The sequence below is a fragment of the Leishmania braziliensis genome, chromosome 28 (assembly GCF_000002845.2).
Source record: "Leishmania braziliensis MHOM/BR/75/M2904 complete genome, chromosome 28".
NCBI classification, from domain to species: domain Eukaryota; phylum Euglenozoa; class Kinetoplastea; order Trypanosomatida; family Trypanosomatidae; genus Leishmania; species Leishmania braziliensis.
This window is the reverse complement of record NC_009320.2, coordinates 350,312-362,320: the sequence shown is the minus strand read 5'-3', so window position 1 is coordinate 362,320 and position 12,009 is coordinate 350,312. Positions and strand designations below refer to the sequence as shown.

The 12,009-nt window shown below is 56.8% G+C and overlaps 2 protein-coding genes across 2 annotated transcripts; both read right to left on the bottom strand.

Moving 5' to 3' along the window:
- Positions 1-224: 224 nt before the first annotated feature.
- LBRM_28_1070 (conserved hypothetical protein) lies at positions 225-3,356 on the bottom strand (the record flags this gene model as incomplete). The annotated part of the gene is made up of 1 exon (XM_001566088.1): positions 225-3,356. The coding sequence occupies one exon, from the start codon at positions 3,354-3,356 to the stop codon at positions 225-227; it is 3,132 nt and encodes a 1,043-aa protein (XP_001566138.1).
- Positions 3,357-6,221: 2,865 nt separating this feature from the next.
- LBRM_28_1060 (conserved hypothetical protein) lies at positions 6,222-7,472 on the bottom strand (the record flags this gene model as incomplete). The annotated part of the gene is made up of 1 exon (XM_001566087.1): positions 6,222-7,472. One exon carries the CDS (start codon positions 7,470-7,472, stop codon positions 6,222-6,224), a length of 1,251 nt encoding a protein of 416 aa, XP_001566137.1.
- Between the last annotated feature and the right edge of the window lie 4,537 nt (positions 7,473-12,009).

Below are 12,009 nucleotides of genomic sequence, written 5' to 3'. Positions count from 1 at the left end.
CTCCTTGCAGGAGTACAACACCTGCTCCGAGGAAAAGAGCAAGACGCAGACATAGGGTGGAGAGGACTTCTCACCCACCACGATCGACCTTCATATCGCGGTGGTTCAACCTTTAAGCCTTCTCCAGTGCGCGTACGGGCCTGGGTGCGCATCCTTACTCCATCCCCCCTTCACTTTCTTCCTTTCCATCCTGCTTGATTCCAGCAGCAGCGGAGTCAGGTCCTCTAAATCAGAGTTCTGACCGCCAGGTCACGTGACATCACAGGATGTGGTGACAGCACGTGACGCAGGTCAATGGTGGAGGAACCGACATTGCCGCCCTCCGAAGAGACTGGAGAGGCGGAGCCAGTGGCAGTAGCAGCGGACCCAGCCTCGACTGACCGAACGAACTCGTGCATGATCTCTGCCTCGGGTACGGCAGCGCACTCCTTACGCTTCTGGTCCGTAACACCGTCGATGTGATTGCATTCGAGCAGTGTGCTGCAGATCCACTTCCATTGATGATGCCGCAATTTGGCACGGCCCATATCATTGCCGTACAAATTCTCCGCCAGCGTTGAGAGCGGTAGCGTGTCCCACGGGGTGACCTTCAGTGTGTGCGCGATGCGGAGGGAGTGTATGTACATCATCCGCTCTGCTCCTTTTCGGTTGAAGCAACGACCGAGTGCGACTCGACGTCCGTACACTGCTTGATCAAGCGGCAGCTCCATCCAGAAGTTGTTCGCGATTAAGCGGCTGGTGCCTCGATAGTGCTGCGGCCCGGCGTAGTGGAACAGGTATTCACCGTGTCGCCGCTCTCCGATTCGCCAGCCGAACGCGAAGTGCGCAAACTCCTCAAACAGAGTCTGCGGAAAGTCAAACCAGGTAGACATACGTAGGCGCATTGCCTCGGAGCTCAACGCGTGCATGTCAGGCGCAACGTCGAACACGTCAGCGTCGGTTAACATGATCTGCCACACCTCTCGATAGGGTGGGATTCTACCGGTTGCTGACGTTGGTACGTCGCGGTAGGCGGGAGGAGAGCGCAGCCGCGTAGGCGGCGGCGGCGGCGGCGGGCCAAGAGCGGCAGCTGCTTCTGGGCTAGACACGCGCGCCAGTCGCTTCTTGTACTGATACGAGACTGGCAGGATGAGGCCGAGAGACTCGCGCAACTCCATCATACGCTGCCATCGTGGCTGTTCCATGCACACCGCAGGCACGACATCCAACGCGCACAGTACGTCGACAGCGTGGAGAGCGCACAAAAGAATGGCGGACGCGGGCGTCTCCGCAATAGCGTACCCACCGCGCACGCCGTACTGCTCTGGCAGAGGCAGATACACAGTCGAGCGATACTGGCTATCTTTGGTATAGACGTAGCAGAAGGTGGCGCTCTCGAACGGGTGCCGGTTCGCAATCATGAAGGCGCGGAGGCATGGGCCGGCCAGTGAAAGTAGTTCTGCATAGTCGGGGCTGCCTACAATGTTGATCTCGACAAGATGCCTCCGAGCCACGTGGACAACCACACGGTTGAGATGAAGAAGCTTCTCCACTACGCTTCGCTCGGAACGCCGGGCTCGGAGCTTGCTTATATTGCGGAACCACTCTTTCAGCGGCTTCGGCAAATTCGCGGTCTTCACATCAACGGTGGCTGGGTCGATGGGCTCGGCGGCGATGAGGCGGCCCCAGCGTAAGCACGCATCGTAGTACATTGCCTGCTCTCGAGGGGTATCGTACACGTGAATACCAAACCACCCCAGAAGAAGTTCGGCGTGCATGGCGCAGAGGTCACGCGCCCCCTCTTGCGTCGTTGCCTTACCTACAGCAGATACTGGAATTCCAGGAATGTCGAGCCACATGGTGTACCACGTTTTGAGCTTCACACTCACCTTAAGGGGCCGCTGCTGCCACACATTTGTGTCTTCCTCCGACGACCGCGTCTGGACACTGGAGTCGAAGTCGTGCCCTGTCACGCGCTCCAGATACCTGCTCACACGTGCCACCGCGCCCGGGTCACGCAGGCAGGGACTGTTGGGTGTTTCCTTCTCGAGGTACCAACTCTCGAAGTCGTCCTCGACCAGGTCAAAGGTGCGGCCCTCCGTCTCGTCCACCATCTCTTGCGCCGACTTGGACTCGATGCTAACCAGTCTCTCCTCGTACGCGAGCACCTTCGGCGCGGACGGCACGTGCAGGCCGTGCGCATCTCGGTAACCAGTATTGCTTACAGTGTCGGCGGCGGCTGCAGCACCACTACCGTTGCCGGGCACCACCTCCGCCTGCAGAACCTCAACCTCGTTCGCAGGGATGACGACAGCGTCCATTTCCTCCATATCTTCGTCGTCTACAAGCGGTCGATTGTGCTCCAAGATCGTCGACTGCAGAGTAGCGAGCTCCTCAAGGGTTACGCGAATGAACCACTCAGCGCCATACCGAGGCTTAATCGCATCCCAGCGGCGCGCGGGACGCCGAAGGAGGCCCCTATAAGGCCGTGTACTTTGGTCTTGGGTCGACGCACCAGATGTAGTGCCCACCTCGCCATCACGCCCTCGGCTCGTCGGTGTCGAGGAGGTCTGCAATGGCTGAAAAGACCGTGTCTTCCCGGCTTCTCGAATAACCTCAGCAGAAGTGGCAGCAGGAAGGAAGACGCCGAGTGGCAGCTGCAGCGACGACAGTTCCAGCGGCTCGGCTGTGATCTCAGGGGCAGTGCGACCCTCCGCCTCGGCCTGTAGTACGCGTTGATGCTGGCGCCGCTCCGACGTGAAGAGGGGGATGCTCAACGCGTCGAGGCAGCGCTCGGCGTGCATGCACGCCGCCACAGTTGCCAGCTTCGCCTCCATCGCGAGACCGGTAACCGTGATTGCTTGGCGCGAGATCTTCGCGTTCACGAGAACGTCCACAGGTAGGTCAAAGGATGAGATCCACACTTTTTCCGCACACCCGCGTCCGATCTTGGCCGCATACACTGTTCTCTCTGCATCACTCAACAGCCGCGGTGCAGTCGCGACACCGACGCTTCTGCTGCTGCAATTGTTGTTACCGGTGGGCGTCGTGACGCGCTGAATGTAGTTTTTGATTCGCGATTGCGAAAACATATCGACCTGAGTGAGATGCACCAGCGCACCACTACAGTTTGCAGCGGCGTGTGTGTCGGTCACTGGAGGTGAGGAAGAGTGAGCCACATCACTCGCACCACGTCGCATCCCAGAATGTTGTATGATACCATTGCCATACACAGTACGTCGCGCGTACAAGATGGTGTTTGGCATTCGCGTCTCCACGACATTCAGTGCATCTGAGTGTCTCCATTCTGGACGCCTCGGCTGCGGAATGTGCAGCAACGTCCGAGTGCGGCATGAATTCCGCCACAGCGACTGCATACGTTTTTTTTTTCGTTGCTTCGGCTTCCGCTTTAATCTTCACCAGTACTGCTGCGTGCGTATGACACTTTGTCTGCGTTGGGGGAGGAGGGAGGGAAGGGGGCGGGACGCCTGCACGTCCAGCGACAGAACGACTACAGCACCTTTTAATGTGAGGGGAGAAGGGTGTACAAGGACAGGAAAAGAAGCACAACACGGAAGCCGAGAGAAGGGAGAATAGGGTAGAGCACAACAAGGTACGTGGAACTTCAGTAATGTCCGCCTGTCAAGAGGGCGTTAGGCATGCAAAACAGTGTGACGCTCGCACGCACACGCACACGCATCAATCGTAGAGCCTTACTGATATGCACAGATACATCCATGCAGATGCATGCATGTTGCATATTTCTTACCTTTCACTGGTCGTTGTTGAACTTTGTCAAATGAAAGTGACGCAAAAAATGGAAGCTGAGCGGTCGTAAATGGGGAGGGGGGAAGGGGGAAGAGCAGCAGAGGAAAGACGTGTGTGTTTGTGTGCTCGTGCGAAGGGAAAGGAAGGGGTACGGCGGGGGGGGGGGGGGGGTAGGAGAGAGACGGGAAACGAGAAAAAAAAAAAGAGAATGAAGACGAAGGCTAAGGGGGTCCAATAGAAGTGTACGTGTGTGCATGCGCGGGGCGACGGTCACTCCCAACACAAGCAGCAGCGAATAAAACGCAAAGAGGAGAGAGAAAGAGAGGGAGAGGGGGATTGGGGGGATGGGGGGGGGGTTCCCCAATGAGGGGCGAAGGGAAAAGTGAGTCGAAGAAAAGAAATGCAAACGAAGAGAGCAGAAACGAAGGAGAGGAAGACGCGCGCAGGCACACACACTCACACACACACACACACACACACACACACACACATACATACAAAGAGGAGTGTTACTCGTTTTCCAGAATACACTGTGGCCCAACTCGCCGCACCCTTCATCAGCGAGAATACAAGAGAAGAAAAAGAGTGACTGTGAAGAACCCCAGCAAGCAAGGCAAGACACACACACACACACACACACACAGAGCATGGGAAACTGCGATGCCGAGTCCTGCCCTCGCAAATGTGCGGCTGTACGTGTGCCTGTCTCCTCCCTGTCAAGTCCTGTAGTATCACTGTTCTTTTTTTCTCTGTGTGTGTGTGTCGCACAGATGAAGCTGTGAGCCCAGCCGACGGGTGGAACCACAGTGCGTCACATTCAAGACCCAGTGTTCACTCTCTGGGGAGGCCGAAGATGGACACGTTGAAACAGAAAACAGATGAAGCGGCCACCGAGTTAGGATCGCCATTAACCCACATGGATGTGCGTGTGGGGCGTGTTGCCGCGAGGGGGATGTGCACACATACAGTTTCCGGCCCTTATGGGTGCCAGGCGAGATCAAAGGAAGAAGAGCGAAGGTAAGCGAGAAAAGGAGGAGGAGGAGAGAAAAAATATTCATAAATCGTCATGGTGAAGGTCGAGGTTGGTCGCCTTTTCCCTGCGCCCACTCCGAGTGGAGCTGCGCCCAAAAACATAGCCAGTGATACTGAAAAGGGAGTGGTGCTTGTTTGACCACCACCCCTCACCACCACCACTACTCGACCGCTCGTAAAACAACGGTGCCGAGAGGTACTGAAACATATACATAGCGGACTGTGGCACTGACTGGGTACACAGTGTACCCAGTCAGTGAGCGAGCAGGGGAGTGCGCTATAGCCAACGATGCTGCTGCCAAGCACAGTGGTAGCAAGATCCACGCACAGGCACACATGGCCATCCGCATCTGCCAATACAGACGCCACACAGACTTGAAGTGTAAAGAGGCGGCTCCTACCTGAAAGCCTCAGCTGTGCATGTTATGGAATGGCTCCGTCGCCTCCGTGTCTTGTCTTTGATTGATGGGCCCATGTAAGATCGGGCGATATCAGCACGGAAATACGTACAGATACACACACACACACACAAACCCCACACAGTCGTCGAGTGCTAGCACAAGCTTCACGGTGGCCTACCGCGGAGGCCTCAGTAGATACGAAAAGGAAAAGCAAGCGGAAAAGCGAGAGAAAGAGGAAGACGGCGAGTCAGCTGCCGTTCTACTGTTCGTGGCGCCGTCTGTCGCAAAGATGCCTGAAGAACGCAAAAAGAAAAAAAGAAAACGAGGAGGGCGAAAAGACAGACGAAAAAGGAGAACGCCGCAGACAACGGAAGTGCCCACGTCGAGAGAGGATGCCGACAAGCGCACGGCAAAGCAGGCAAGCAAGCAAGCCGGCCACCACACAACACAAAGGGACCATAGTAAAGATGACTCGCGGCGTCAATGGCGATGGGGATGGCAGCAACGAACGAGATGGGCGAGAGAACGAGAACAAGAGCAAGACGAAAGAGAGGCGAGGAGTGAAGCAACAGCAACAGCAGGGTAGATTCATGTGCACACACACACACATATAGGTATTTGTGTGTGTGTATGTGTCTGCTGTTGGGGAAAAAAGGGGGGAGAAGAGTGCGTGGCGGAGTCACACTGGAGTGTGCGTGAGCCCGCCAAAGGCACGAGAGTTTCATGCATTCATGGTCGAGTACATACTGCGGGGGATTACCAGGTACATGAATACGTGCAGACATGCAGTCACTGCCCTCTCCCTCAGTGCTCAAATTTCCTGTCTCTCTCTTCCTCTCCCCTGCGTTGTGGATGGATGCCCGAAAGAGCGAGCGAGGCGAGAGTATCCTTGACGAGCGGATCCGCCTGCAACACAGAGAGCACAGCGGAGGCAAAGGTGGTGGAGAAAGGAAAAAAGAGCAGCCGACTAACAGAAAACCATACCTGATAGTAACATGGTAAGGTGGAGGGGAGGTGGTGCGTACTTCGTCATCCAATCTCTCACACCCAATCTTCCTCAACCGCAAAGCCAAAGTCGCGACCCTTGCAGCACGTGTATGGCGCCACCAGAGACCAAATATACAGCAACACTGCTGCCCAGACTGTCGTCAGGCGCACCCAGAAGGCAAGGTTAATGCTCTTCGACAAGCCATCCTCACCAGCGCCACTGACGTGCCAGGAGCTGCCGAGCATCGCCAGGTACATTGAGCCGAAGATCATGATGGTGTAGAAAAACATGTAATGCGACAAGTGGCCAGTTTCCTCGGGGTCCTCGGCCAAGCCGTCGTCATCCTGGCCAATTTGAAGGGACGTGCCACTACCGCCAGCAGCCACAACGCTGTAGAGCAGCGTGAAGCAGGTGAGCACCATCGTGGAGATGGTCTGCACAATCGAGTAGGTGGTGCTGCTCGAGTGCGTGGCCATGCGGTTGCAGTGCTCATTGTCCGTCGTACGCAGCGTGAAGAAGAGGATGAAGCTAGTGTAAAGGAAGACGATGCTGCTCGGGACGATGGAGCCGTGCGGAACGTAAATGGAGAGGATTAAATAAATGAACGCGCCCACGACGACGCTCGTGATGGCGCATGCATTGTAGTTGCAGTTCGAGTGCGGAACGTAGATCACAAACGACGCAACAATGACGGCAATGGCAAGAGTAAAACTGCCTATGGCGATGGCGAGGAGGTACCACATCCACTTGGGGTTGTCATCTGCGCGGTTGCTCCAGTCGTCGCTCCACTGGTACGCAAAGTCCACGAGGAAGATGACGTTCATCAAGAGGTACAAGCCAGAGCAGACGAGACACAGGTGGGCGTACACGGAAAAGAAGCCGTTAGGAACGAAGAGCGTCGTGATGAAAAGGAGCACCAGCAGCACCGTCTTGATGGTGAAGAAGCTGCGCTGAAGTTCGACACGGTCACTGCTGCGGATGCAACACGTCAGGTCAGACACGGAAAGCCAATGAATGCCGAAGAAGACGGTGAGAGCGAAGCTCACGCGGTAGACGAGCATTTCCGCACCGCACGCGGCTTGAATCACGCCTCCTTTGCTGCTCATGGCACACCCCTTTTCGAGCCACGGTATCTTGTCGAACAAGGAGCTCATCAGCCCGCGCACCATCATAGAAAGTAGAAGTGCAACAAACAAGTACATGGCATATTTGAGCCGCACAATCAGGCCAGGTGACAAGTCCCTCTCCTCATCGGCGCTGTGGAAGCGCCGGCGGCTCAGCAATCCATCCTCGGTGTCGCCCATGGTCGTGCACGCTCACAGATAATAGCAAGGATTCAGAGAATCGAAAATATGAGAAAGAGATACCCCAAATACAACAAAGTGAGTGACGGCAGTTGAGGATACCTTTGTGTTTGCGTATGTGAGTCCAAGGCAGCTTTGCGGAAGGCAGCCCCGCCAGCTCGCGGGGGGGGGGGGAGATGAGGGACGAGAGAGAAGAAAACATGAGGAAGAGATACAGTAGACAACGAGAGCTCTAAGCGGACAGTGGCAAGAGGAGGCAGGCAAGGGGGTCTACCACTCACAGAGGAAAAGAGCGGCAAACGAGCGCCATCCGTCAGAGCAGTGCAGCACGCACTCAACCATCACCAGCGCTCGCTTGCTTTACAGCGATTTTACGGCAAGTGCTCGGGCTAGAGACATCCACACGAGATCGCAGTAGCATTCGTAGTCGATGAAGTCCATCAAGACGACTGCGACGTCTTCACGCATTGCACCGCGTCTGTAAGTACGCCGTCGCTAGCACGTACTCCAAGCCCACGTGGAACACAAGGAAAGGCGCAGCACAGCAATTGGCAGAGAGGAGTGGACGGTCACCACTGCACTGAAGAGCAACGCGATCTATCGTGAATATATCCCCACTCCTGTTGATCGAGAGAAGGTAGAGAGGGAAGGTGAAGATGTGAAGCGAATGCGATGCATCCTACAGACACTCCTGCTAGTCGCCTGTTCTTCTTTCACATCCCTCCACATTTGGGGAGCTAAATCAGCATATCCTTTGCTACGCTCATGGGCCTCCTTCATCAGCCCTCGCGCGTCTCTGCGCGTGGGCGTATGAGTGCTTCACTTTGTATTGTGTCCAGTATTGTGTGCATTGCACATTGTCGGTGCTCTCAGCGCCGGTGGGAACAAGGGGGCTGAGGGAAGATTCTCCTGAGTTCTTCGCGGAGGGGGGGCTGCCCAGCATGTCGACGGCGGGGCCGGCTTGCAGTGGTCCTGTGGGATTACGGTGCAAGCCCATAGCGAAAAGGGGCCTAGTACCGGACTAGAAGTCCCCGCGGCGACTCCCCCGCCCCCCCCCACGGTTGCGCATGAAGTCAGCGATCCCGCGCTAAGCCCTGCATAGAAAAACGAAAGCTGAGAGAAGTCTGTCACCCGCCAAGCCGCGTTGCCACCAACGGGAACAGCCTTTCAAGTGCCTGCCCGCATAGCGGAGATTTCTCAGGCCCGAGTAAAGGCAGTGCCGAGTCGTCGGCGACGCGGCGCGTGACACCTCGAGTGGTGCCGCAGTCCTTGGCGAGGCTGCGCGGCAGGCCATTCACCAAGCTTTGCTGGATTGCAATGCTAAAGAGCGCTACCTCTACCCCGCCCCCCCTCTGATAAGTAGAGGCTTCTTGTGTGCGCGCGCGGCCGGCTAAGCCAGTGGCCCCTTCCGACTCCGCCGAAGCCGTGGTGCATCCCCTGTGCTGCCACGATTGCAGGCTGACCCGTGGCCGGTGCGATGCGCAGTGTCCGGCCTCTGGCCCCCACCAACCCTTCTGACAGCAGGGACTGCAGAAACAGCATCGCAGCTCGGGGCTCTGCGTGTGCCGAGTGCTTCGCTGTGAGATACCCATGGTTTGTCAGCGGGTCTGCAGCCCGCCCTTGCGGCTGGCCTCCGCCGAAACCGGCTTGGCGGGCGCACGTCTGTACCAGCGCGTCACGTCCACAAAGAGGCGCTGCGGTGGACGTCGACACTTCACCCGCTTCAGAAGCTGCAGCGCGTCCTCTTGCGGCAACGGCGCCCCTGCCGCATACGGCCCGCGGAGCTTCGCACCCTTTCCATGGCGGGTCGTGAGATGCGCACACGGAAGTCGCCGGCAACTTCTCCGAACCCTCGGATATTGCCCCACCCCTTGTGCGGAGTCCCACGCCAGCTTCAGAACGAGTGCGGCGCGCGGCTGGGTTCCCGAGAGCTCCTTGTGAGGTGTCTTCGTCTCCTCGAGGCGCAGCGGGGCAGACGGGTGCGTCTTGGTTTCTCGCCCGAACCTCCTCGCGGCGCTCGCTGCTCAGAGCTCCGGCGAAATCGATCAATCGCATTGGTCTAGCTGACTCCCGTGCAGGGGAAGGCGGAGTGGGCCCACCACCCCCTTTGCCAACACAGGGGCTCTTGAGGCGGTTGGCCGCTTTCACTCTCGCGCCCCTGCCGTTCGCACGCCCAGATGGAAATGACCGCCTTCGGCAGGTCGAAGCTCAGCAGGGCGCCTGGCATCAACCGCAGCTCTCTCAACCATCGCAAGTGGCCCGCTCGAACTGCTCGTGATACCGCTGCTCACGTTACTGTGCTGATATGTGCGGGCTTGTCCGAGTAGATGCACCGCCCTCACGGACAGGCAACCCTCGGAGTCGTATCGGTAACGACGGCGATTACATCTTTCCTCAGACTCCCAGTCAATGACCAGGAAAGGGTCTACCGATTGACTGTCTTCTCTGCTGGCCCCTGCCACGCTCTGAACTTTTGTTTTAGCCCGTCGTGCTGCTCAAAGCGTCACTTTCTTTCTCCTTCTTGATCGTCTGTCGGGTTGCATTTTATGCAAACTTCCTTTGGAGACTGTGGTGTGTGTGTGTGTGGGGGGGGGGGGGGGGCGACGGGGTTTTACAGCATCAGCCGGCATTACATTGGGTTGCAGAAAGGTATCGATGAACGGGGCGATGAAGAGGGGAAGGCTCCAGTCATATTCATATGCGCCCATATGGCTCAGAACGCCATCTTACCTTGCAGTGGTTCTGGCCTCATTGTCCTCCGTCATGCGAACGTGATAATGTGTGCCCTACTTTGCTTGATACGCATTTGAGACCCATTCATAAACTTTGCAGCGCACTCATAACATTGCACAGTTGCACTTCTGATGTCAAACAAGCGACAACGCACACGACATGACCTTTAGGGAATTTTTCGTCAGGTATGCACAACAACGTGGGTCGACTTGTATTAGCGCGTGTAGGTGACACAGTCAGGATGTGGGAGAGCACAAAGCTCCACCCTGGCACACATTCATGTATCCGCCCACACACGCGCACAGAAGAACGCAATTGACATGCCATCACATGCCATGAAGAGCAACAACGGAAGCAGTAAAATAATGTAAAGAAGAATGAGGGGGGGGTGCGTCGGTAAGTTCGTGGGTGGAGTACCTGTCGAGTGGTGGCGGAAGAAACAGAATGTCACCTTAAAACAACCTGGCTCGTCCTGTGAAAGGTATGTCAGCTTCACCCAATAAGTGCCTGCGAAAGAGCGGCAAATGCACTGTGAGCCCCTGGGGTGGTGAATTGGGGCACACACACACACACCTTTGGCAGTCACTCAAGACCCCGCAAATGAGGGTGGGGGGATTACGTGATCACCGAGAATGCGCCGTACTTTTGGTTGCCAGTACAGCAGCTGATGCGGCAGCCAGTATGCCGTATAACGCGTACATCGCTGGCAACGGCACCCGGTCAGCGCTGCCTTCCGCGATACGTGCAGCGTAGTATTGGCAAGCCAAGACAGCAACTTGTCCACACAACAACGAGGTGTTTGTCGAGACGTGCTCTACAGAACCTGGTAGAAGCACTATCCTGGCGTTTGGGGCAAACATAGCGCATACCACGGCTGCGGTGAACCCCAGAGAGATGATTGGGTACAGGGCAAATGCCCACGGCGCGGCAGTGCCGTCTGGAACACCGAAAAGGTTGAAATGCACGGGAACCTGACCAGTGATGGACCGCACCTTGACGAGGTAGTGCCCCACGCTCAGCGCTGCCCCTGCGCCGGCCGCCACCAAGAAGGTCCGCTGGGTCCACAGCATGAGGAGCTGCGAGAGAAGTCAAAAAACGAAGTATTGGGAGTGGGTCTCTGTGGAAGAATGCTTCCTGGACGACTTCGGCGTGTTTCTTCGTACGATAGCCACGCTCTGCGCAGTGCGGATTGTCTCGCTCACGTTACTCACCACCTACGCGTTGGGAAGCGAAAGGAAAAAAAAAACGGCAGGCAAGGCGCCATATGAGAAGAGAGAAGGCAGAGGAGAAAAGGGAAAGAAGGAAGGAGGAAAGGGGGGATGTCGCTGCCCTCACATCACACAAAGAGCCACGGGAAGGGTAGGGGAGAACGAAGCACACCAGGAATAGGAGTAGGATGCACAGATGCGGGGGGGGGGGGGTGACGGCCACGCGAATGAAGCAGCTGCACGCTGCGTGTGCACACAGATGCAAGAAAGAGAAGGGTCTCGAGGGAAGCAGCGGATTACACCCCCGCAACAGAGCAAAAGATTCACACACACACACACACACACATGCACCCATCCTTCTTCTCGCTCACCCGTCACCTTCCATAGGTCCTCTCCTCTAGTCCAAGGTTCCCTAGTAAGGATGCTTGAGCATCAAACGCACACACCCCACACACCGGTCACCAGCGACGGACCTTCTTTTGCTCCTCCTCTACGTACGCTATGTGGTCTCCTCCCTCCCAGCCTCTCTGCCCATCTCTCAAGGAAGGAAGAGTGGCGAAAAGTCGCCCCGCACTGCCCCGCCCTCCCCCCTCTCC